At 50.8% G+C, this 26,179-nt stretch overlaps 2 protein-coding genes across 3 annotated transcripts in view; both read right to left on the bottom strand.

Moving 5' to 3' along the window:
- Positions 1–6,437, bottom strand: part of MISP (mitotic spindle positioning) — a 33,215-nt gene extending 26,778 nt beyond the window's left edge. Inside the window, exon 1 of the mRNA XM_051972443.1 lies at positions 6,303–6,437. The gene's annotated coding sequence lies outside the window, so the exon portion shown is untranslated. The remainder of the gene's footprint in view (positions 1–6,302) is intronic.
- A 203-nt stretch (positions 6,438–6,640) lies between these two features.
- PALM (paralemmin) overlaps positions 6,641–26,179 on the bottom strand; it is a 28,267-nt gene continuing 8,728 nt past the window's right edge. Inside the window, exons 2-9 of one of the 2 annotated variants that reach the window (XM_051972441.1) lie at positions 20,802–20,850; positions 18,373–18,453; positions 17,524–17,654; positions 15,131–15,266; positions 13,992–14,013; positions 13,339–13,401; positions 11,516–11,647; positions 6,641–10,032 (exon numbers count right to left, since the gene is read on the bottom strand). In XM_051972441.1, coding sequence (XP_051828401.1) covers positions 9,503–10,032; positions 11,516–11,647; positions 13,339–13,401; positions 13,992–14,013; positions 15,131–15,266; positions 17,524–17,654; positions 18,373–18,453; positions 20,802–20,850 — 1,144 coding nt within the window. In that variant the 3' untranslated portion in view covers positions 6,641–9,502. The remainder of the gene's footprint in view (positions 10,033–11,515; positions 11,648–13,338; positions 13,402–13,991; positions 14,014–15,130; positions 15,267–17,523; positions 17,655–18,372; positions 18,454–20,801; positions 20,851–26,179) is intronic. The other variant, XM_051972442.1, reaches the window with a different exon arrangement.

The following is a 26,179-nucleotide window of genomic DNA, read 5'->3' as shown; positions in this document are numbered from 1 at the left end:
TCTCCTGTCTTTCACTTTAAGTTTCACCTCTTCCAGGAAGCCCTAGATTGAGAGCTAGAAGGAACCTTGGAGGAAGGTTTATCAAGGAACAGAATGAAGCCCAGGGAAGCTAATTTACTTGTCCAGGATTGCACAGCTAGTCAATGACAGAGCCGGGATTTGAACCAAGCTCATCTGATTTTCAAATCTGGTGGTGGGCCTGAGTTCAAATCTGATCTCAGACACGCATAGGCTGTGTGACCCTGGACAAGTCACTTAACTCTGATTGGCTACCACGCCCTCCCCCCAAAGCTGACACTCTTTCCTCACTGAGTAGCTTCCTTCTCCCCAAAGGATACTTGTACTTCCCTCTACTGGCTCCTACTGACCTGTCTTTGAAAAAACAGTGAACAAGAAAGTGCTTCCTTTAAAAAAAAAAAAAAAAAAAAAAGAATTAGAAGGGGGCAGCTAGGTGGCTCAGTGCCCCAGGCCTGAAGTCAGGAGGACCTGAGTACAAATCTGCTCTCAGACACTTAACTCTTCCTAGCTGTGGGACCCTGGGAAAGTCACTTAATCCCAAGTGCCTCAGCCAAAAAAAGAAAAAAAAGGGAATTAAAACATTGTGGGGAGAGGGGACAGAGAAAAGGGGAAAAAATGGATTTGAAATCAGAGATTCTAGGATCTAACTCCCTAGTATTATCTTAGACAAGTCTCTCAATCTCAATGTGTCTCAGCTCTCTCCTCTCCAAAATGAGGGGATTGTATGTCCACTCTTTGCTTGGGAGATGTTTTTTTGAGAGGCAATCAGGTTAAGTGACCTGACTAGGGTCACCCAGCTGGTACGTGTTTGAGGCTGGATTTAAAGGCAGGTTTTCCTAACTCTAAGGGCTGGTGTGCTACTCACTGTGCAACCTAGCTGCCTCTATGTTCTCTCTTTAAAAAAAAATAAAAAAAATAAAAATAAATAAAAAAAAACTTTTAAAAAACTAGTAAGCATTTGATTTCCCCCAAACGGGGCAGGGGGGAGGGGGGGGAAAGAAAAAAGAAAACTTTTAAAATAAAAGGATTCTATAGATTATACTTCTTTTTAGCTCCAAAATCTTTAATGCCACATTAACTCCTAACTTCAGTCCCAAACCCAAATCACAGTCTTTAGCCCTGACCCTAATTGTGCCTTAAACTCCAAGCCCTTAAGAATCTGTCTCTCTTTCTCTCTTTCTCTGTCTGTCTCTCCCTCCCTCTCTATTTCTCTCTTTCTCTGTCTCTCTCTCCTTCTCTTTGTCTCTGTGTGTGTGTCTCTCTCTCTCTCTCTCCTTCTCCTTCTCCCTCTCCCTCCCCCGTCTCTCTCCTCTCCCCCTTTCCCTTTTCTATTCCCTCTCTCTCCTCTCCTCCTCTCCATCTCCCCTTCCCCTCTCTCTCTCCTCTCCCCCTTTACCCCTTCCCCTTCCTCTCCCTCTCTGTCTCTCTCTGTCTCCCTCTCTGTCTCTCTCTGTCTCTCTCTGTCTCTCTCTCTCTCTCTCTCCCCCTTTCCTCACCCCCCCCCAAGACTTTAGAAAGCTCTCTGTGGCCTTTGCCCTTTGATAAAGCCTCCGGCAAGTTGGCAACCCCAACCTGGTTTCTCAAGGACAAGGCCCCACATTTAAGGAGGCTTCATTCCAGCCACCAGAGGCTGCTGCTCCACCGGCTCACTTACCTGGCCCAAACTCCAGGGCCCACCCTGTCTAGCCCTGTCTCACCCCCCCAAGTCCAAGCAGGGATCTTACTTATAGATCTATACGTTTACAAACAAAGTCTGAAGGCAGGAGAGCCACGGAGGGGATGCTGGGGATGAGAACGGATTTAGAAGCAGCTGGGCCATGCTGATAAGCTCCTCCCCAGAAGACAAGGAAGAATTCCAAGAATCCCTTGCCCCAACTGGCCCCCCAGTGAAAGGGAAGTCTCAGTTTCTTCATCTTTAAATGGGAAAATCCTAGTCTCAGATCCCTTTCGGCACTGACACCGTGTTCTTTATTCTAAGGTCTTTTAGTTTAAAGTTCAACATTTTTAGATTTTTTTAAAACTCTGACAGTCTGTGTTATTTGTTCTAGGGTCCTTTCCAGTTCAATCAACATTATTTTTTTTTTGTGTTCTGACATTTCATATTCTATATCCTGAGATACAGTCTGTAGCTAGGTTCTAAGTTTCCTCCCAGCTCTGACATTCACTGTTCTAAGCACTGATATTTTATGTTCTAAATATCCCTTCCAGCCTAGACCCTCAGTATCCCATGGAGACCTCCTGGGTAACCCTCTGTATCTAAATGAGGTTTTCCTCTGGAACCCACCCCCTAAACAGGCATCCAGGGTCTCCCGAAGGCCACCAGGGAGGAGAACCCTGTTTCCTGAAACAGCCTGATTCACTTTGAGATATTTCTCCTTACTGGGAAGTTTCTGGCCTTAGGGCTGAGAAAACTCCATAAAATCCAGAACAGCTACCCGCCCCAGGCCTTGGAGGAGGAGATGTCATCTTTCTGGCCCTTCTTGCTCAAAGGAACCTTCACTTTGGGGAAAAGGGGAAGGAGGGAAGATCAAAGAGAGGTAAATCTTGCCCCGAGCCACACAAATATTCAGTTAGAACAGTGTGGTACAGTGGATAGAGCTCTGGATTTGGAATTGTCTGACCTTAGTTACAGTCCCAAATTTGCTACTTAACTACCTCTGTGGACAAAGCCCTGCCTCGAAGAGACTTAATTTCTTCACCTGGAAAATTAAAAGGCTTGCACTAAACAATCCCTCACGTCCTTTCCAGCTTGAAATCTATGATTTTATGAGTCATAAAAATGACTCCCACTTAGATGCACAAGGACAATCACATCCAACTCCTATTTCCCGGGTGCTCCATCTCCCGGTACAATCTCCTGCTCAGACATAGCGTCACGCCGGTGAGCTCTCCAAACACACCCTCCCTATACAAACTCACCCATTTACACTCGGGAACATCTGCTCAAACTTAAACACAAACAGCTCTACGGATCCCTGAACAGAATCAGGGAATCGGGACTGGAAAGGACATTTAGCGATCGGAAACCCCAACCTCGGCAGGTACACAGAGATGCGAATCCAGTCTCTGGCAGAAACGCACAAAGATAATTGTCCATGTACTGCTCCCCACAGAAGGACAATTATACACGCTCACCCTCAGAAACAATCACGGAGACCTCGTCCCACCCCCTCCAAGGGTCCCCTCCTCCCCTTCGGAACCTTACTCACCGACTCTGAGCCGGGTCCCGCTGGTCCCCAGACCCAACTGGCTGGATCTCCCTGGCCAGAAAGGACCAAACTGACCGCTCCCAGCCCAGCCCGGCCCCGTCTCCCTCCCCCGGCCCCGCCCCAGCTGCTCAGGTTGCCAGGGAGGGGAGCAGGTGTGGCCTGGGAGCCCGGCTCCCCTGTTCCCCTTCCCCGCCCCCCTCAGGGGCTCCTGAAACAAAGTCCAGGTCCCACTGAACAGGAGGGGCCAGAAAGACGATATCTCCCCCTCCTACACTTCAGGTGGGCAGAACTCAAGGGCTGGGGCGGGCACAATGCCCAATGCCAAGGCTTCCCAGTGGCTGGGGCCCGGCGGGGTCAGCCTTGGCCCTGCAGGCCTCCAGACTTGAAGAACAGGGTTCATTCATAACCTGTCCGGGACTGAATAGGACTTAGAAATTGCTGGATCATAGATTCTGAGCTGGAAAGAACGTTCGAAATCAGGTAGTCCAAGGTCCTGGTTGTATAAATGAGGAAGTAGCAGTCCTAGGAGAAGGCGCCCTGATCTGAACACTCAAAAATCCTGGATTCAGGAGGACCCTCAATAATGGATCCAACCTGAATTCCTGGGCCAGAATTCCCTCTCAGGCCCTGACTTGCAGCCTGTGCTTGAAGACCTTTAGTGATGGGGAACTCACCACCAGCTTACTCCACTCTTGGACAGCTCTGTCTTAACAGAGAGTCTGCACTTACTTCTCCCACCCATTGCTTCTGATTTTGTCCGCTGAGGCCAGACAGAACAAGTCTGACCCCGTCCCCACAAGGGTTTCCTTCCAGGCAGAGCCCCTCTGCCCATCCAGGGGACCTGCCTCCCCCTCTCTGGGCCTGATTCCCTCCTTTCCAATTCCAAGCTACCTTCCCGCTAACCCTGTCTGGGATGTTCACCTGGAGGCCCGGCTCTCTGTCCTGGACTAGCGGAGAAAAAGCCTGCAGAGGACAGGGGCCCTGGCTGTTAATGGCTTAGGAGGCTCCTGGAAGCCCACCAGGGGAGCGAGAAAGAGGAGGGGACCAGGGGCTGTGATCTACTGGGGGCTTGGCCCTCCCCCTCAGGCCAGGATCCTTCTGAATGCTTCTCCTCTCCAGCCTGAGCTGCCCCACCTATAAAATGAGGAAGCTGGATTTGAGAAGGCACTGATGGTCCTCCCAGCCCTGAGACTCTGTATTCTAAGGGCCCTCCCAGCTCTGACCTCCTGGGTTCTAAGGGCCCTCCCAGCTCTGACCTCCTGGGTTCTAAGGGCCCTCCCAGCTGACCTGCCTTCCAGAAACCAAACAGGCTAAACATGGGTCTGGCTGCTTTCACTTTCCATAGTTCTTTGACATCCAATGTAATGTTCATAACCTCCCTGCCCAAGAGACAGGGATTATATAATTATTCTTGTTTTATAAAGGAGGTCCAGGAGAGGAGGGACTACCATTACTCAGCGAGTCATCAGCGGGCAGGGCTGCCCATTTCTGCAGCCGTGGTCCGGGCGCGGGGATGGCAGGGCAGCAGCAGAAGGGACCCTGATTTTGTCCATGGTGGGGGGTGGGTGCAGGGGGATGGGAAGATGGGGACAGTGGGGCTCCTACCTGGATCTTGGTCGTGGTGCAGAGCACCTGCCAGGGGCGGGGATAGCTCAACATTGAGGGGAAACGGCTTGGGCTGGGTCTAGATCAGGCCGGGGCCAGAGAGCACAGGGGCCCAGAGCGCAGTCTGGAGAAAGGGGACAAAGAAGAATCCAGGGTTTGTTTCCCACCCCTTCTCATTGTCTTTCACAGTATCCCCATGAGGGAAGAAGGGAATAAAACTAAAAAGTTTATCCCCCTTTTGCACTCTCCATGAGCAACCATCCCTAACCTTCTTCCCCATTCTAGTTCTTCATATTTAAATGTTTCCTTTGGTATCCCGATTTGGGGGAAGGTACAATTTCCCCTCATTTTACAGATAAAGGAAACATAAGTGTTAAGATCATTCTGTAAATTATAATAAAAAGGTGACATCATCATCATAGCTAACATTTACCTAGCCAGCTACTTCCATTGTGCTAACCACTTCACAATTGTCTCATTGATCCCAACACTGGGGGCTCTTTTTTTCCCCGTGAGGCAATTGGGGTCAAGTGACTTGCCCAGGAAGTGTTAAAGCAGTTGGGGCTGGATTTGAACTCAAATCCTCCTGACTTCAGGGCTGGTGCTCTATCCACTGCACCAACTAGCACCATCTTCAATCATAGGAAACTGTGGCTCCTTGATCCTTACCCCACACATGGTACCCCAATGATTCAGGATTGAAGGAATGGCCCATCTGAGGAGACCCAGAAAAAAGGGGCCAGTGCAAAGAGATGCTTGACTCCCCAAGCAAGGAATTACTCCTAGGGCAACTTGTCCAGCCCTTCTGCAAAGAGAACTGCATCTCCCCTCTCTGGGCCTGATTTCCCATCTAAAGAACCAGGGGGCTGCACTAGTTGACCTCCAAACTCCAAGCCTATGACCAAAGCTTTGATGCTCAAGCTCTGTACAATTTGCTCTCACCCCGAGCCCATGCCTTTAGCTTTGCCCCCAGTTCCATTTGGACAAGTCTAATCAAGACCCTCCTCCTTCTCTCCTGTCATGGCCAGAACAGCTTCCCTAAAAGCCTCTGGTTAGAAGGATCCTTAGACCCCTTTTCTCCCAGGTGTCCTCCACTAGTTGGGACTCGGCCAGCTTTTTTCCATATAACTCCACCGGCCTCTTTTCCCTACAAAACAGGAACTGAGTTGTTCCTCTTCCCATAGCAACCAGGTGAGGGTATATCGTGGGCAGGAAAGCTGCAAAGAAGGAACTGGGAAAGGATGAAGATCCCATATGGAACCCAGACAGGACCCCTGGATGGGCCCAGGACCACGTCCTCCATCCGGAATCTCCAGATCATATCGAGGACCAACCGAGGAAAGTTAAAGAAATCAAGGAAGACGCTTATCATGTTCCCCCCAACCGCCAATGCTACCAGATCTCGGGCAAGGCTTTGCCTTGAGCAGGGGAGAAGGGAAGTTGGAATTCATGGCTCAGGGTCAGACTCACCTGTCTTGGAGGGGGGTCTTCCCACTCTGGGCATAAGCTGGAGTCGTTCTAAGCACTCCACACCTGTGCCCAGCTCCCACCTGGAAACAGGAGTCCCCAAAGGGGTCTGGCCCAAGCCTCCCTTTGGGATCCTGGAGGAAGTGGGGCATAAAAAGCCACACGGATCCTACGTCAGCAGCTCTAACCATCAGCCACCTCTTTTTACGACTTAATCACCAGGGCTCCCTATGGACACACCCACCAGCCGGGGCCCAGGTATGAGGTGCCTGAGGGGCCACCTCCTTCAGGAAGATCTTCCAGATTTTAACCCTCCCCAAGAAAGAGATCCGGGAAGCTGGTAGGGGCAGGCTGTTCACACTGTTTATTTGCATCTCCAAAGGGGGAAGGGAGGAGAGAGAAGAAGAAAAGATTGATTTTGGGGAGTACTTTTGTCATTACAAACAGTGAATGGAACTCGTGAGGGCCTTTTCACTGAAAGAGGGTAGATTTAAGGAAGGACACTTATGGGAGGCACAAAGGGCAGAATTTTGGGGCAGACCTTGGGGAGGGGCACAACTGGCTGGAATGAGAGAATAAGCAAGGAAGGGAGGCGCGAGGGTGCCCACACCTTCCCTCCCTGCTCTGGTCTCCGGGCCATGATGGGGGAGCAGAAAGGCATTGGGGGTGCTGTACCCCTCCCATACCAGGGACCTGCCTGGCCATGCTGGCCCCCAGGGGCCGGGCCACTCAATGGCACTGAGCCGGGGGTGGGAAGGTCAAAGCCAACATAGATCGGGGTACAGGTGTGTGTGCACACGAACATGTACGTGTATACATTTCAATGTGTGTGAAGAGGGCACCCAAACTCATTACCACAGACAACTTTGGGTTCGAGATGGCTCTAAGCATTTAGGGGTGGGGGGCAAGTATTTCTAGCACATATCCAGAATTGGGGAAGGGGGGAAAACAGTGGCAGCAGTGAGGAAAATACCAGAACAAAATACACTTCCTCTGAAGAGGAAGGGGCTCCACGTGCCATCGAGGTGTTCTGCAGGGGACCTTGTCCCAACTGCACCTGGCTCACCCTAATCTGGTCCCAAGAAGGGGCTAGCGTTTGAGGACAGGCTGGGTCCAAGCTGAAAAACTGCCACACAAATATCCCGGGTACATACATAATTTCATATTTAATATTTGAGGGAAAAATATCACTAGTATTGAAATCCTTATGTTACCCTATTCATACCACATGGGACACCGTTCAGGACTGCCAAACCCGGCGTGGTGAAGGGAGATCTCCGACCCATCCAGCAACAACCCTATCCAAGAAGGCGGCGAGACTTCATCTCGGTGGACTCGTGCTGGCTCCCGGTGACCACCATTTTATTGACTTCCCTTTCTAAGCACTTTCACACTTCCTAGAATACAATTTTCCTGGGCACCGAGGTCTAACCTGTAGCTTTTAGAATTCACAAAACTGGGGACTACTGGACCAGGGGGTCATGGGCGTGGAAGGGGTGCTCCTCCTGGTAGCGGTAGCTCGGGCAACAGCAGGGATGGGGAGGGAGGCTTTGTCCCCATGCTCCGTGGCCCACTGGAGAAATGAGCTGAGGCCGGCCAGGACTGGCCCTCAGGGGCTGCTGGGCCAGGCTGCTCCAGAGGGGGGCTTACTGAGAGCCTCTGGGCCTGGCCCCGGGGCCCTCCGAATAAGGGCCCAGCTCCAGGACTTCAGTCTGTTAGACGGCTCTGGGCCAAGGGCGAGGGGACATGCTTGTGTTCCCTAGCAAACCCAAGCTGGCCGGCAGAGCAGATATTAGATGGCGCAGGAGGGAAACGGGGCAGTCTCTGGCAAGTTCCAAATCAAGTCCCCTCCTACCCCGGGCCTGGCTCAGCCAAAGAGAGAAGCACCAGATGGAGAGGGCCCAGGGGGTCAAGGGGCGGAGGGGGATGGTCAGCTGGGGAGAAGCATGCTAGGGCACCCACATCCACGAGAGCCTCTAGTGAGGAAGTCACCCAAACCTTGGGCGCCAAGGGCCACCGAGGCGCTCTGCAGGGGGCCTCCCGTCCCAACTGCACCTGGCTCACCCTAATCTGGTCCCAAGGCGGGGCTTGAGGACAGGCTGGGGCCAAGCTGATCACCTCAGCAGCCCGGCCCCGGAAGGCCTGGGCCTTGTCCCCTGCGGGGAGGGACTCCCACCGGAGCTCGCCAGCGGGCTCTACAGCCGGCCTCTGTACCTGAAGAGGGCCCGAGTTCAGAGTCCAACAATGTCCCTACATTCTAGAGCAAAAGTTTACCACACACAATTCAAGACAGTAAAAGCTCTGGGAGTCTCTCCACCAAGGCCGAGGAAAGGGGGACCAGTTTTCGCTGAACACACCTAAGGAAGAACCCTTCCCCATCACTCCCAGCCCGCAGCTTCCGGCAGTCTCGGCTCTGGTTCCCCCTGCCTTCCTCAGCCGGTTCCAGGTTCACAAGTTCTGTTTCCCCCCCACTGAGCAGGACCAAGTAACACAGGAGCGCCAGGGGACGCTGGGAGGAGCCCCAGTTCCGATCCATTCGGAGCCGCAGAGCCAGGAGGGACAGCCTCTCAGGTCCAGCTCCTCCGGCCTCCATCCCTCCCGGGCCCTCCCCTGCGCGGGACAGGGCGGAGACCCCACCCGGAGCTGGAAGGCCGCCCCCCCAGGGCCTCACTCTCCACTAACCGAGGCCGCGGGAGGCCCCGTGCTCAAAGTCCCACAGATGCAGTAGCAGGGCCGGGCCGGAGCCCGCACCCGCCGCCGGAGGGCAGCATCGGGACAGAAAAGGAGGCGCCCCGAGGCCTTCCGCGCGCCCCCGGGCGGAAGGCGGGCCCAGGGGCGACCCTTGCAAACCGCACAGCCACGTCCTTGTTAAGGAAGGGGGAGGGAACTGCAGCGAGGGGCCCGTGTCTGTGTGAGAGAGATCGCTGCGCGTCTGCGGGATCCAGTCCTGGGTCCCCGCGCACGATGTTCCTGGGGCGGCCGAAGGGGGCGCCAGAGCGCTCGGGCATCGGGTCGGGGTCGGTGTGTGCAGGGGGCCGGGACGCGGAGGCTGCTGCAGGGAGACGTCCGTGTCAGTGGGGCTGTGAGTGAGTGTGAGGGCGCTGGCGTCCGGGGGGAGGGAGAGCGCTGGGCCTTGGCAGTTTGGCCAGCAGGGTACGGCACAGAGTGGCTCGAAGGCGGCGTCGGGGCCGGGGGCCGGGGCCTCACATCACAGAACAACACCGACAGCGCTGCTTCTTCATATCCAGGTCTTTGTCCGCGCTGGCCGTGACGTCGACTGGCTGGCTCTGCAGGCCGGGCTTCTCCCCAGCCTGGTTCTCCTCCTTGGTGTCCGGGGCGGGGGCGGCGGGGGCCGAGGGCTCCTGGGCGCTGCCGTTGGGCGGGGCCGGGTCCTCGATCACCACCAGCTCGGCCTTAATGGTATCCTGCAAGCCCAGCACTTTCTTGGTCTCCGCCTCGTCTTCCACGTTCTGGTAGCCCATGAAGATCATGGTGACCGGCTGCTCCTGGCTGGCCTCGGTGCCCGCAGCCTCGCCGGGCTGCGCTTGCACGCCCGTGATCTCCCGCCGGGGCGTGGGCTTGGCTGCCTCGGGGGTCCCGCGGGCTTCGGGGGCTGCCGTCACCGTCACCTCGCTCAGCGTCACCTCGTCCGCTTTGTGGATCAGCTCGTCCACCTCCGAGGAGCTCAGCTGGTGGACACCATTCTCCGTGGCGCCGTCCACTGCGTGAACAACTGCAGGAAGCAAGGAGGGGAGAGAGAGAGAGAGGATTGAGAGGAGTGACCGGGGACAGAGGGCTAAGCACGGCGCAGCCGGGCTGGACCCGGGAATTCTCAGTCTGCCCTACGGGAACAAGGAGAGAGATCAGAGGTTCATTAAGCCTGCGTCTGGGGGGGGGGGGGGGGGGAACTGTGTCTCCCTCTCTTAACGGCACCATTAGAGCCACTTTGTGGAGGTCAACAGCTTTGCCCTTGGAGCCCAGAGAATTAATTTTCTCCCTCCAATGGTTAAGTAGCAAGTTCAAGAGGCTTGAATATGGACCTGGAAGAACGATTCTCTTCTGCAGTAATCGTGATGACCAGGGAACGAAGAGGATCCTGAAGGCTTTGACTAAATACCTTGGAGACACAATCCCAATCTGGTAATTTTGCTCTTCCCTGCTTTAGGCAGGCCATCCCTGCTCCACACCCCAAGTTTCCACAACTGCAAAATGACAGAGGGTCCTGGCAGCTTCTAACATCGTCTCCCCTTAGTTCCCAAATAAGGTCTCCAAAGCTCAGTGGCTTGGAAGCCAAGGATCTTTTTTTTAGAATTCTGAACTCAGAAATTAAAATCACTTCCATTTTTACCTCAACTTTCTAGCCCCCTTAGAGCTAAACAAAATTTTCTAAAGATTGGTAGTAGCTTGGAAGCTAAAGATCTTTTTTTGAGAACTCTGAAGTCAGAATTTCCATTTTCACAATTTTCTAGCCCCCTTAGTTCTGAACAAAATTCTCCAAAGCTCAGTGGCTTGGAAGCTAAGGCTCTTTTTTTGAGAATTCTGAACTCGGAAATTAAAATCACTTCCATTTTCACCACAACCTTCTACTCATGGTCCAGGAGGCGGGATAAAAGACCTGCTTTCTACAGAGGGCAGGTGACCTCCCCAAAGTCACATAGCCAGTGTAGCAGGGCAGCCGGGGTTGGAACAGCAGCCTCCCTGGCACCTGGCCCGGCTCAGAGACGGGGAGTGTTGAATTCCTGCAGCATCAGCAGCCTGGGAGCGAGGTCCTGATGGGGCCCCCAGCCTGTGCCTCCTCTGAAGAGAACCAAGCCAGGGAGAGGGCCGGCTGCTGCTCCGACCGCTGGGTGGCGCCCCTGCCCCACCCAATGTGGGCAGCGAGCTGGCACGGGACCAGGGTGAGGTCAGGGCACCAGGAGGAGAAGGCACACTCAGGCTGCCATGGAGATGGATCACCTTTCTGTCACTAAGCAACCTGGGTCCAGTTTGGCTGGCTCTGAATCCCCCAGGAATAGTGTCCAGGTTATTGGGGGGGGAGGGAGATTCCCCCAAAATAGAAGAATGGACTCAGTGTTCCAAGGGGCCTTGTGGCTCCGAGATTCTCAAGGGGCGCCGGTGCCCTTGGGCTGCAGAGACTTCGCCCCCGGGCTGCGCAGACTTCAAGCAGGATCCCTCGCGCCTGGAGCCCATGCCAGGCGGCCAGGCTGGCGTCCTACCTTTCATTTCGTCCTCATACACCTTCACCCCCTGCAGAAAGGGCTCCTGCGGGGGCAGGGTGGTGCTGGACAGAACCTTGGTTTCTCCAGTCACCCTATCCTTCTCCACGGTTATCTCCACAGAGTACATGGCTGAGACACAAAGGGGGACAGGAGTTACCACACGAGCATCCCAGGCCCCAGCCCCGACCTCGGGCCAAGCAGGAGCGAGCAGAGGAGCGAGGCGGGTGGGCGAGCGGGAGGGCAGTGAGCAGAACGGCCAAGCAGAGGCGGCAGTGGGACGCCATCCAAGGAGCATCGCGAGCCACAGCCCCAGGCTTCAGGGCCCCGCTCCCCGGGAGCGTCTCGGGCAAAGCCCTCCCCTCTGAGTCTCCGTGTCCCCCAAAAAGGCGTTGGAAGTTCCACTTGCTGCCCCTTCTTCGAGCTGCAGACGGGATTTGGAGTCCAAAGTCCTAACAGTCCGACTAGTATAACCGTGGGTCATTTCCCCTTACTGAACCCCCGTTTTTCCATCTGCAAAATAAGGGGGGGGGGTTGCCCTAGAAGTTCTTTAGATTCCATTTCACCTTTAAATACTAAGTCTCTACGTCACATGTGAGGGAGGGTGGGACAGTAGATACCTCAGGTAGGGCTGGGTCCCTGGCGGGCTTTGATTCCTGCTTCTCCTTCTGCCCTCTGGGCCAAACAGAACCATTTCAATCCCTTTTCCACATGATGGTCCTTCATGGATAACTAGCATCTCTGTCATTACCCGTCCCTTGTCTTTTCTGCAGACTAATGATCCCCAAAGTTTTCTCTCCCCACTCATCGTTCAGATCTCCCTTTTCTGTTTAAAGATGTCCTTCCTAACACATCAATCAACCAACATTCATTAGGCCTCACTGTGTACCAGGCACAAGAAGTAAAAGGCCATCTCTGCTCAGAAAGAGCTTACAATCTAGTGAGAATAGAGTCTTAGCGCTTAACCCAGTGCTTGTGGTTATGAGTAGGGAAGCGGAGAACCGGGCTGTCCCCGCCGTGTTCTGGCCCTCTTGGGCTGCACAGCGCTGCTCACTGGAACCCCCAGAATTCTGTCAATTACTCTGTCTAGCCATATTCCTGCCAATCATTTAGGCAGTTACTTAAAAAAAGCACGCTGTGGTAATGGGACAAATGTCTGCCGGCACCCCACACCCGGGGCCTTCAGCATCCCCTCTGCTGAAGGGTGAGCGGTCCCCTGCGATCAGGCCGCACGAGGTTGGGCGAGTGTCCAAGGCTGGGAGAGTGAGTGGCTGGTCCAAAAAGCCGGAGGCATTTGGGACTCGGAAGCAGCGAGGCAGAGGTGGGTTAGGGCTACCATGCGAGGGAGCCCCCTCCTCCAAGAAGGGGAGGGTGGCGTTGGAGGGGCAGCCAAAGCAGAGGGGCCAGCCCGTGAAGGTGGCGGTGGACAGAGTGTCCCATGTGCAGAGACCCGGGCCCTGGGAAGGCCTCAGGCTGGACATTCTGTCCCGGCAGCACGGCCCGAGCAGTATCCCCCGAGAACTCTGGACCAGGCTTTCAGGGCAAACCCTTCCTGCCCAGTCCCCATTTCCAGCCTGGACCCGGGCTAGGCCCCCCAGTCAACTCCTCACAGCCCCCAGTAGTCACCAACTCCATTTCCTCTAAGGCTCCTTAACCTGAAGCCCAGATGATCCATTATCTATAAAGCGGCTGAACATCATGAACAATCAATGGCAGAGAGACAGGAAGGAGGGTCCCGAGGGCAGGGACCTTCCCAGACATCAGGGCTGGCCCAGAGCCTTCCTGGGGAGAGGGAGTACAAAAGGGAGACATTCACCACCCACCTGCCTTCATCATCTCGGTGCCTTCTACCACCTTCATGGGGCTGCTGGTGATGATTTTCTTTTCTGCTCAGGAAGAAGCAGAAGCAGCGGTCAAAGGGTGAGAAGCAGAACCAGCCATCCCCCAAACACACTTCCCAGAGGAAAAGCCCCAGGCCAAGTAGAAGCTGTGACCGGACACTAGGAACTTTCTCAGAAGCAATGCTCTGTGAGGGTTAGCGCTGGGAGAGGCCACAGGAATGACTGAATCCGACACTCTCAGTTTTCAGATGGGGCCCAGAGAAGGGGAGCCATTTCCCCAAATTCAGACAGAAGCCAGCCTCGGATCAAGTCTTCGCCCCCCACCCCAGGCTGGCTCTTTTAGGGAGAAAAGCAACAGGGTGGGGAGACTCAAGAGGGAAGCTCTCCCTTTCCTTCCCTGGGTCTTTATTTCCCAAAATAAAACAAAGGCGTTAAGGAAGATCTCTGAGCATCCTTTTAGCTTTAACCATTTGCTCTTCTGAGCTTCTCCAGGGAAACCAAGCTAGATGCCTCCAGTGGTTTTCCTGCATCTCTGACTCTGGCCACCAGAGGGCAATACTATCACCCCCTCTGCTCCCTTGCACCTGAACCCTCTCAATGTAACCCTCCCCATCCCAGGGACCCCAAAGACTTACCTCTGGGGGAGGCCACGGGGGTCTGCAGGTAAAGACAGGAGAAAGGTCAGCCTGAGTTCCCAGGACGTGGTTCCCTACTCCCACAGACCCAACCCGGAGCGGGCTGGTCTCCCTCACTCCCCAGAGCCCCTCGCCTCCAGCTGCCCAGGCCCCCCAGGAAAAGCAGAAAATGGGAGGGAGCCAGTTAGTGGCTTTCTAATGTGAACATTTACCTCTCAAGAACCGGCAAATGCTACAAATTAGGTTTCTGTTTATTGTTTTATTGATTGTCAAAGCTTAAGAAAGTCATGAAGAAAATATTGAAAATGCAGACTAAGTGTGAAAGGGCATCCTCTGGATGGTGTTTTTCCTCTTGAAGAACTGGCTGTTAAATCTTTCAAGTACACACTTGAAGGCGGGGAGGAGCTATTCAACACAATTTAGGAGAAATCCTCGTCCCTGTATCTTTAAGAAGGGGCTGAACTAGATCATCTTTTTTTTTTGACTTTAGTATTTTTTTCTTATTTAAAAAACAATAAGAAAAATAGAAAAGGAATACAAAATAAAATAAAACAGAACAGAACACTGATTCAAAACATATAAATTAGTTTAAGAAAGTGTATATATATGAAAATTATTAGAAGAAATTTTGTCCATCTTTTCTTTACTTTCTTGTAAATTTGAACTAGGGAATCTCCAAAGCAGCATGTTTTAGATCCCGCTGGATCAGGCAGAGGGCCCATGAAAAGTGGGAGTAATCGGGGAGGGCTGGCTCCTGGGGACAGAAGCACAAGGCAGGAGATGGAAGGGAAGGAGAGGGTTCAGGAGACTCTGGCTCTGGCTCTGGGAAGGCCAGATGTGTCCTGGCCTGGGTAACAGGGCCAATGGAGCCATCTTAGGGAGGAAACTGCCTGGGATGGACAGCATCCGGCAGCTATTAGGAGGGAGAAGGAAAGGGACATTGGGATGGAAAAAAAGCCTTCAGCAGGGATGCTAAAGCTTGGTCCTGTTCACTCCTTCCAGGAAGACATTGACACTCCCCTCCTCTTCACCCCCTCTGATCTTCTGAAAACTTCAAGATTCCCCCCGTGGAACAGGGCTCCCCTGAGGCAGCAGTGTCTCTAACACACCTAGAGTCAACCTTGTTCCTGGGACCTCACCTTCTGGGAATTAAGAATCTTCTCTTCCTTCCTCTCCTCCTTCACAGGACTTGGGGCTGGGGCAGAGACCACCACGTTCTCCTTGGTAACTGGGGCAGAGTCCCCTGTCTCCAGGATCTCAAGCTCAGTCTCCAACCTAGGGGAAGACAGAACCCTTGCTGAGCCTCAGGTTATTAGGGATGACAGATGGATAAATCCCAAGACTGAAAATTCAGAAGTCTTAGCCACTGATCCTCCCGGTACCTTTGGGCAAATCCCTTCCTTTCAAAGCCTCAGTCTCCCCATCTGTAAAATGGTTGATGACCTCTAAAGACTCACTCTAGTTCTGATAATGTATGAGTAATAGCTCATTAGCAAAATCCGGGATAATTGCCTTTTACTTAATTTGGGAAGATGCTTATAGATCATCCAGTCACTTGACAGATAGGGAGATTAAGTCACAGATAGGAAATGGTATTTCCCCTAAGCCCACACAGCAGGAATCTGGATGATAACCTAGTTTAATCTGAATTTCTTTCCAGATAAGAACAGCTTAGGATGTGGGAAGGGGTTAGAGGAAGGAGGGAGGACCTGGGGCAGGCCCACAGAAAGCAGAGATAAGCCCTCCAAGTGACAGGGACACTCACTTCCCAAGCACAATAAATCTCTGGAAAGAATAACTTACAGGATCCAGGTTTCCCCAGAGTCCAAAACCCCTCCCTTTCCCCACCCCCCAGGCCAAACACAGCTGGCTTGGGTGGGGTAGTGAGCCCCAGGGGTGTGGCTTCCTCCTGGGCTGAGCCGGGGGTCACTCAGCCAGGGCCTCCCCAGGTGACCACACCCTTCCCACCCACCCAGAACTGTAGGATGGATCCCAAAGCAAATTAGCTGTCACAGTGCTAGGCAATCCCGGACCCAGAAGATACTCCCCCTTAGGGCAGGGCTATTATTATTATAATTATAAGACATAAAAATGGACCAAAAACTTGGGTGAAGGGATCTGGGCTTATGGGGATATCTAGGAGTCTCCTCTTTGTTATCCCTATTTAGAGGCACAGGGAACCCCCAATCCTCCCTTCTATTGGGAGCCAATAAAGGAAGAAAGATGGGGACATAACGAACTTACTCTGTGCCAGGCACTGTGCTAAGTGCTTCACAAATAGCTCATTAGAAAGTGCTGTCTCATAAATGTGGGAAAAATATGTTTAGAAGAATTGCACATTTTGTGTTACGTACTTTCTAGGGAAAGACAGTGGGGGGTGGGGGGATCTGGAACTCAAACTTATTCTTCAAAATAAATTCTGCAAGAGTGCAAGTTGAAAATTATCTTTGCGTGTATTTTGAAAAAGAAAAAACTATTATTACAGAAAAAAAATTATCTTTGCATGTATTTTTTTTTTGCTAAGGTGATTGAAAAATAAAAACTGTTACAGAAAAAACTACCTTTGCACATATTTTGAAAAATAAAAAGCTATTATTTCAGAAAAGAGAAAATTATCTTTGCATGTACTTTTTTTCCCCTTTTTTTCCCCCTGAGGTGATTGGGATTAAGTGACTTGCTCAGGGTCACACAGCCAGGAAGTGTTAAGTATCTTTAGTCACATTTGAGTCCAGGTCCTCCTGACTTCAGGGCTGCTGCTCTGCCCACTGTGCCACCTGGCTGCCTCACTTTGCATATATTTTGAAAAATAAAAAGCTATTATTATGGGGGTGGGGGGTGAGGGTGCTGTCCCTGTAAAAAGTTAGCATCTCCAAATCTCCTATGGGGAGGCTGGCTTCAAGACTGGGTGGTCCTGACTCACTCTGCTTCTTCCCTCCTCCAGGACTCAGTTTTCCTCTTCTGCAAAATGAGGGGCTTGGACAGAAGAGTTTCTCAGCTGGGATTTGGGGAGGGGAGGGGAGACAACCATGGGAGCCGTCTCCTCCCTTCCCAGCAGGAACGAGGCCCCAGCCCGGATGTCCCCCTGGCTGGACGGAGGCTTTGTCTTAGCCCAGACTCAAAGAGCCTCTCTCTGCTCCCCTCCCCCTTCCTAGGCTTCTGGCTCCAGGATCTGGCTTCCCTGGAAGGGAGGGTGAGTGAACCTGCCCGCTCAGGAACCAGGGGCTCCCCTGGGACTGCATTCCCAGCACCTCTCAATCTGATGGATGCCCCCCTCCCCATCAGCCCCGGCAGACAAGGCAAAGTTAGGTCCCCACTCCAACCAGGCACTTCTCAAAGGCAAGAGCCAAATTACGGCTCATTTATTTTACATATTTATATATATGTGTCTATGTATCTCCTCCTTTAGGTACAAACTCCCAGCAGTCATTTCTAGTGCCTTTCACAGCACCTGGTACACAGCAGGTACTTAATAAATGCTTGCGCCCAGACCAGGCCCCCCACACTACCCAGCAAGCCCAGACTGCTTCCCCACCTCAGGATGGAGTCCTCCAGCTGTTTGACCTTCTCGGCGTCATCTTGCATTTGCTTCTTCATCACCTCATCCTCCTGGGAGTCGGTGGGGGGGGCCCCCTCCAGCAGCCATCGCTCTCGAAGGGCCTTGGACTGTGGAGACACATCAGGGTGGGTGGGGGTCTCTCCCACCGCCAAACCCGGGCTTGAACACTGAGCAGCTCACAGGGTCCCCAGGAGAGGGAAGGAGTCTGCGACTTCTGCCTCCTCCCTATCGCTGCAAGAGGGCACCTTCTCTGCAATTTATAGGAGCCCAGAGAGGTTACTCCAGTACCCAGTATGTGCCAAAGGTGGGAAACAGAACCTAGCATTTACAGGGGGAAAGCAGCTTAAAAAGTGTGGCTCGCAACACAATATTTTCGCGTTTTTGTTGTTGTTGGCTTGCATTTCGTTTTCTCATTTTTCTTTCCTTTTGATTCTTTTTCTTGTGCAGCATGTTATTTGTGAGAATATGTATGGAAGAACTGCACTTGTTTAACACATATTGGATTATCTGAAGTGGAGGGAGGGAGAGAGGGAGGAAAAAAAATCCAATGGAACACAAGGTTTTGCAAGGTGGAATGTGAAAAACTGTCTGCGTGTGTTTTGAAAATAAAAAGCTTTAAAAAAAAAAAATCTAGTCCGACTTCCTCATTTTACAAATGAGAAAACTGAGGTAGAGAGAGGTTCAGTGATCCAAGAGCACACAGGCGGAACATGACAGAATTGTGGCTTCGCTTACTTAGTTTCCCAGAGACCAACTAATAAAGGAAACTGCTGTCCTTCTGGAGCCTAACTAAAGGAAAACTACTGGTCACCAGAGGGCAGATACCTTGAGATGCTGCAGTTGCCGCCGGTCATCTTCCAATTGCCGCCGTTTATTCTCAATTTCAGTTTGTCTCTTTCTCTTCTCCTAAGGAACAGACGTGAAGGGAGAGTCAGTGACAAAAAAGGGATTCCAACACACCTATTTTCTCTTTTTTCTTTCCTTCTTTTCTTCCTCCCTCCCTTCCTTTCTCCCTTCCTTCCTTCCTTCCTTCCTTCTTTCCTTCCTTCCTTCCTTCCTTCCTTCCTTCCTTCTTTCTTTTTCCCTGAAGCAGTTAGGGTTAAGTGACTTGTGCAGGGTCACACAGCTAGGAAGTATTAAATGCCTGAGACCCAGATTTGAACTCAGGTCCACCTGACTTCAGGGATGGGGCTCTGTCCGCTGCGCCCACACTTACTTTCTGGCAGAGCTTGGATCTCATATGTCTCACTTAGGGGCATCCAGCACTGACTCTGGACTAGGAAAATAGCTAACAGAGCTGGGTTGCAATGCCACCAATCACCGGCAGGTGTCATCACCTACCAAGGGATCTTGAACCTGACCCTTCTAAACTTCAGATTGAATCACATCCATTTGTGCAAGTTTCACTCAGCCTCTCAGAGCCAACAAATCCTTAGAGACCATCTATTTCAACTCTTTTTTTTTTTTCATTTAAATTTTAAATTTAATTTTTACTTGCAAAAGGAAATCTATTTTTTCTCCTTCTCACTCCTACTCCCATTGAAAAGAAAAAAAGAAAAAACTGAAATTCTCATTACAAATCTGCACAGTCAAACACAACAAATTCCTACTTTGGCAGTATCTAAAAAATGTCCCAGCTTGTGACCATCTCTCTGTAAGGAAGAGGGTGGTGTGCAATCTCCCCCTGCCAAGGTGAGCAGGGAGCAAAGCTAAGGCTGCCCCTCCCTCTGGCCTCCTAAGTCATAGGACAGTAGCTTGTCACTGTCACATGGCCTGCTTGAAAATGGACGGAGAAGTCCCTCCCTGTGACTCGCTTTAAAATCAGAGATTTATCACTGGATTCAGAGCTGATATCACCTAGTACAACCTCATCATTTCAACACAGGATCAAAGTAAGAGATCAGATGATTTATTGAAGGTCACACAGCTGCGAAGTAGCCCAGCCATGATGCAAAGCCAGGTGCCCCAACTCTAAATCCAATGATTTTGCATCATACAATTGTTCAAGTTAGGGATGACAACTATTGCCCCGCTATTGAAAGGGCTTTTTTTTTTTTTTAAACCCAACCCAATGATTTCATTCATACAGGAAATTTCCAAGGGAAGGAGCAATGTCGTTAAATACATGAGAACTGTCAGGAGCCCTGAGGTAGAGACCGGCCTATGGTCAGACAGTCTGTATATGTTACAGACAGGTCCGGCATCTTGCTGCCATCAGAATTAAATGGGGTCGTGGATGGGAACGTTTTCTCACATTCAAAAAAGTATTTAAGTGCAATGACCATTATAATTATAATTATTATTTATTTTTATTATTAGAAATTTAATAGTAATTATTATAATTCTATCTATAATGAACATATAAATTATAATTAACTTAATGTAGGTTCTAATACCAAATACTGAATGATCTTTATCATTGCTACACATAAGTTCTCCATGGATACATCACTGTTGTGTAGAGGTGACTCTGGGTTGCTGAAGTCTCTGCCAATGGAGCCGGAACTCTGGCAGGTTGTCCTAGGCTGGAAAGGCTTTGATGATAGGTCCAGTAACAACAGATGACACAATGAGAAGAATCAGCTTAGAAGTTAAATGTGGAGAGAAACTCTCAACCAGTCCTGGGGGCTGACCTTAGGGATAGTCAGCATTTCAGAGGAAATTAAAGCTATATTTATATTATATTATAGACGGCTATATTCTAGCTTTATATATTACAAAGGGATCCTAAATGTTGAGTTGGAAGGAACCTCATAGGCCATTAAGTCAAAACCTATTCTATAAATGAGAAAACTGAAGAGGGAGGTCAAAGAGTTACTGGCTCTTCTCAATAATGCAGTGATTCAAGACAATTCCAATAGACTTGGAACCAAAAATGCCATCCACATGCACAGAGAGAGCTATGGAGACTGAATGTGGATGGAAGCATAGTATTTTGTTGCTCGATTTTTCCTTTTCATAGTTTTCCCCCTTTTGATCTGATCTTGTACAAAATAACAAATCTGGAAATGTGTTTAAAAGGAACACATACATTGAACCTTTATCAAATTGTTTGCTGATTTGAGGAGGGGGAGGTAAGGGAAGGAGGGAGGGAGAAAAACTTGGAGCACAAAGTCTTATAAAAATAAATGCAAGATGATTTTTTCCTGTTTCACACAGTGAGACATGATACCCCCATCTACACCCCCCACCCCCAGCTTAATCCAACTTCACTAAAACTCCCATAGGACTAGGAGGAATGTCAGGGTACTCACCGCAATGGCCTGAAGCCTTTCCTGTTGGAAGGTGGTCTCTACAGAGACTCTGTTTTAAAAAAATAAAAAAATAGCATGAAATCATAGGCTTGAAGATGTGACTATGGCCCTTTCCCAAAGAGCTGGCTCCCTCAAGGCAAAGTTTTTCTCTCCTCCCTATAAACTAGGATATCCCTTCATTCAGGCCACTTCCAATGATGAAGAGAGCCATCTGCATCCAGACAGAGGACTGTGGGAACTGAGTGTGGACCACAACACAGCATTTTCGCTCTTTTTGTTGTATGCTTGCATTTTATTTTTTTCCCTTTTGATTTCATTCTTTCTTGTGCAGCAAGATAACTGTATAAATATGTATGCATATGTTGGATTCAACATATGTTTTTACCGTGTTTAAAATATATTGGGTTACTTGCTATCTAGGGGAGGGGTAGAGGACAGGGAGGGGGAGGGGGGAGGAATTGAACCACAAGGTTTTGCAAGAGTTAATGTTGAAAAATTATCCATGCATGTTTTGAAAATAAAAAGCTTCAATTAAAAAAAAACTTTAAAAAAAATTAGAGTATTCTTATTATCTGACAAAAGACCAAGATATTCACCGGGCTTCCCAAGATGACCTAACCTCTCTACTGCTCCCCCTCTCATCAAAAGCTACCTCCTCCTAGCTGTCCTCCAGAAAGCTTTCCCAGATTGCTTAGGCAGGAATTTCCCATCTTTACCTCCTCTCCACCCCCCTCTCTTTCCTCTTGCCCCTAGCACAGGAGGATGGAGATGATTCTCCATCATCTATTAAGCCAAGTTTAACATAAGGGAGGATACCTCCATTTCCTGTAATAAAATATAACCAAGTCACCCTTGCTGCAACATTCCAGTCTGCAAAGTGCTTTGAGATCCTGGGACATAAATCCCCCAAAAGCCCAGAACTGCTTAGAACAGCAACACACCCAGGAGCAGACTTTCTGATGAGCAAGGGAAATGCTGAGTGCTAGGGATGGGAAATTCTGGTTAGGAGCCAGGGACCCTAATCCTGCCCCTGTTGTGTCTAGTCCCCATCTGTCCTGGGCAGACACACCATCCTAGGCCCGGCTCAGCACAGAGGGCAGGACTACTCCATCACTCGATACCCTCCCGTTCCCCACCCCCATCCCATAGCAAAATGATCGCCACCATTTCCTGCCTCTCTCTGCCCCCGGTGCCCTTGGAGCTGAAATTACAGCCGGGTCTGAGGTTATCAATTGCTTCTCTTCCAAGGAAGAGATTTGTCCCTCCATCCTGGACTCAGGTATGGGAAAAAGCGAACAGTTCTTTGGTTAGAACAGGAGAACTCTAGATTCAGGTTGATATAATTTTTTTTTAAACACTGTATTTAGGGTCAGAGGGCATAGGGCTAAAACCTGGGTGTCAGAAGATTTCAGTTTCACAGGAGCATTTATTTAAAATTGGAAGTCTTCAGGTGTTATCGAACTCAACCTCCTCAATTTACAATCTCTAACTTTGCTCCAATTATGATGGGATATGATGATCTTGGACAAGTCTCTTCTCTGTGGATCTGTTTTCCCAGACTGTAAAATGAGTTGTTTGGCCCCAATGCCCTGGATTCTGTGATCTGCCCTTCTTTCGGCTCCAGTGGGGCCCCTAACTCTGGCTGGAAGCCTAAAGGTCTGAGTTTTCCCATTGCTGCACTGCTTTCCAGTTGGCAAAGGACAGTCCCTTCAAACAATCAATCCCATGGGGTAAGGAAAATCACAAGGATTATCATTCCCATTTGACAGGTGAGGAAACAGACTCAGAAAGACCTTAAAAACCAAATAATGAAACCGCTCATTTTTAAAGACTGGAAAACAAAGGGGAAAAAGTTGCCCAAAGTCAACCATCAAATTAGAAGCAAGGACAGAAATGATGAGGTTAGATGATATCCTGAGCTCCCTTCCACCTCTAAATCTGTGGTCCCCAAATCCTATGAACCCCAGATCTCCTAATGATGCTCATCCATCAGAAATCTTATAAACTATTCTTTTCTCATCTCTTAACATTGATGGCTCTCAATTCCCAAGTAAAAATTCCTATTCAAACATCAGAAACCAGCCCTGTTTGAACTAAGTGAATATAGCCATATGCCCCCAATAAGGCCGAGAGACGTTAGAAACTGACGGTTGGCTGGCCCCGTCCAAGCATCTTCAAGAATCTCTGCTCATCCCATGAAAAGGAAAACAGAGCCAGCAGCTGAAATCCTGAAGTAGGGATGAGCTTGAATATCCTTGAATGCCTACCTGTGAGAAAAAGCCCTCAGGAAGTGAGGGGAAAGGGTCCAACAGTCAAGGAAAAAGGGAGTAGTATTTATATAGCTATCTATTACGGGCCAGACACTCATTATCTTACAAATATTATTTCATTTGATCCTCCCCTCCTGGAAAGGTTATTTCCATTTCATAGCTGAGAAAACTGAGAGTGACAGAGTTAAAATTTCTTATAAGTGTCTGAGGCTGGATTTGAACTAAGGTCCTCCTGACTCCAAGCTCAGTACTTTATCCACCATCTCATGTAGCTGCTTCAATAGTCAGACCCTAAAACTCATTATCAAGGACTCAGTGACTCAGTGGTACCCTCCAATTAGGAGCCCCATGTCAAACTTCCTTCAGCTAACTCTGGGACACAGACCTGTCAGTGAGAGCCATTCACCGAGTCACCAGAAAGCTCTATAGCCCACCACACCTGAGCAAGACTTCCTCACACCCCTCCCCGAGCTTCAGTCACCGAGACTCTGAATTTGGGATCCAGGAGGTCAGTCTTGATTCTTCCCCTTCTTTCATGTTTGACCATGGATGAGCCAATTCCCTTTCTGGACTTAGTTTCCCAGGTATAAAAATTAAGAGTAGACCAGATACCTAAAGCCTCTAAATTACATGTTCTAAAGGCCCTCTCAGCTCTGACATCCTGTGTTTTAAGGGCCCTCCCAGCCCTGACACTGGGTTCTAAGGGCCTAACCAGTTCTAATATCCTGTTTTAAGGGACTTCTTAGCTTTGACATCCTGAGTTTTAAGGGCCCTCCCAGCCCTGACACTCTGGGTTCTAAAGGGCTTCCTTTACCTTTGACATCCTGTGTTTTAAGGGCCCTCCCAGCTCTGACACCCCGGGTTCTAAGGGCCCTCCCAGCTCTGACACCCTGGGTTCTAAGGGCCCTCCCAGCCTTGCATTCTTGATTCTAAGCAATCCCTGCCCAGCTTGAATATCCTTGAGCTGCAGCAATTACCCACCTGTGAGAAAAAGCCCCAAAGAAGTGAGGGGAAAGGGTCTAACAGTAAGAAAAAAGGAGTAGTATTTATATAGCCAACTATTACTGGCCAGACACTGCGCTGATCACTTTATAAAAATATTATAAGCTCCCTGCCCAGCTGGCCTGTGTTATTTGGTCCCCGGTCAGAGTCTGGGAGTGTAGGTGATAATCCCGGGGAGGATGCTGTGGAAGGCCAGAGCTGTCCTGATTGGAGCAGTCTCTGTCTCAGTAGGGTGGCTCGCCCCAGACTTCCAAGTAGCCCCTCCTTCGGAGGGATGAGCTGTTCCTCCCTAGCCGCTCAGTGATGGTCAAGTAGAAGAGAAAGGCAGGAGCAGGGAGAAGCTGGGAAAACCTGAGGGCTGAGCTCTGAAGGAAGGAAGGCCTTCAGAGCAGGTGGGGCCCGGGCAGGGCCCCAGCGTCTGGCCCCCAACTTCAGAGCTGGCCAAGCCTCCAAAGTCCAGGCCCCGGCTCCGGAGTCAGCCAGGCAAAGAGAGTCCATCCTGATTAGGTCAGCTCCCAAAAGTCCAACCCCCAACCTCGGAGCCTGCCAGGCCCCCCCAGCTCTCCACCCTGCCCATCCCCAGGGAAGCTGCTGATCAGTGATTTATCCGGGGGCCCCCTCGGGGAGGCGGGTGCCCTGGCAACACCACCATTGCCATGACAACGGCGCTTACCCAGGCGCGGGGGAGAGGGAGCAGCCCACGGAGAAGGTGGGGGATGGGCCTCAGGACCCGCCCCACAGCTGCTCCCCCAGCTTCCCCCAGCCCCGCCCAGGTCCCACCCTCCCCAGCAAAGAGAAAGCCAAGGAGGTGAAGAAGTAGATCTTCTCCCAGCAGTCCACACCCCCGACTCAGGCCAGCCCAGAAGCTCTGTGGCCGGTCTTGGCTCAAAGGCTGGTGAACTTGGGTGTACACGGAGTCTCAGTTTCTTTAAAGCTCGCTTTTCTCCAATAAATCTCCCCAGAGCTCAGCAGGAGAGGGGTCCCAAGGGGCCCTGAGCTGCTCCCCATGGTCCTGTCCAGAGGCCTGAAAAATAATTATGGAAGGAAGGAAGGAAGGGCTCCATCCCATCCCACCAACTGGAGATCCAGCTTAATCTTTAGGGAAGGGAACTTCCTCATCAGTAAAGGAGGAGCTGGGAGTGAATTACCTCTAAGGACACAGTCAGGACCTTGGCCATTTCTGTTATCCAACCACATTAGATTGGGTGCGCTTTTATCTTTTCTTTATGTCCCCTGCCCTGAACACATAGTAGGTGATAAGGAAAGCTCGGTTGACTTTGAAAGTCCCTTCTTCAGGTTCTTAAATCTCTCTGATCCTATTATTTTTATCCAAAGTCCCTTCTTCAGGACCTTAAATCTCTCTGATCCTATTATTTTTACCCGAAGTCCTTGGAATGGAGGGAGGGCCAGAGCCGATTCCAAATTGACCACACCCCAGAAGGGTTGTGTAATTTGTCCAAATTGCTAAACTGGGTGGGTGGGGACTGGAAGGGGCTATTCTGGCTTGCAGACCAGATTAAGCTAGGATGTAGTCTGGCTCAGACCAGTCAGGCCCAGAAGGCTGCCCTGCCTTGAGCCAGCCCCCCATTCAGGGAGGCTGACCCCGCTGAGGGGGAGAAGGACGTCTGGACACCAGGAAGAATCTGGACACATTCCTCTGTTAATTATTGAGAGGAAACAGCTGCTTCAACCTGGGACAGACCTGACTGAGGAGGCCGCTGCAGGGGGTGGGGAAACGGCTGCCACCGGGGAGGTCTCCCCTTGGCTGAGGAGCCCAAACTCTAATCCGAGGGGTGACATCTGCTGATTAATTCTCCTCTCTAACAGAGACACCCGGGAGCCCAAAGTCCTGCGTGGACATTTATCCCGTTTCCACTGTTCCACAGAACAAGGAGGATTTTCCCTTTTTGATACCCGATTCCAAGGGCTGGGAACGAAGTTGCTTTGGAAGGCCTGGGACCCCACATGTAGGTGACGGGACCTTGGGGAGCCCTCAAACCAGAGAGCCTCAGCCCACATTCTGGATTGCTTTAAATATTTGGCTATTGTAAATCCATTTTACAACTTAATACAATTGCATTACAATTTTACTATGTTTCTTTTGTA

This window comes from Antechinus flavipes, chromosome 1, assembly GCF_016432865.1.
Source record: "Antechinus flavipes isolate AdamAnt ecotype Samford, QLD, Australia chromosome 1, AdamAnt_v2, whole genome shotgun sequence".
NCBI lineage: Eukaryota > Metazoa > Chordata > Mammalia > Dasyuromorphia > Dasyuridae > Antechinus > Antechinus flavipes.
This window is presented reverse-complemented; position numbering and strand designations above follow the sequence as displayed.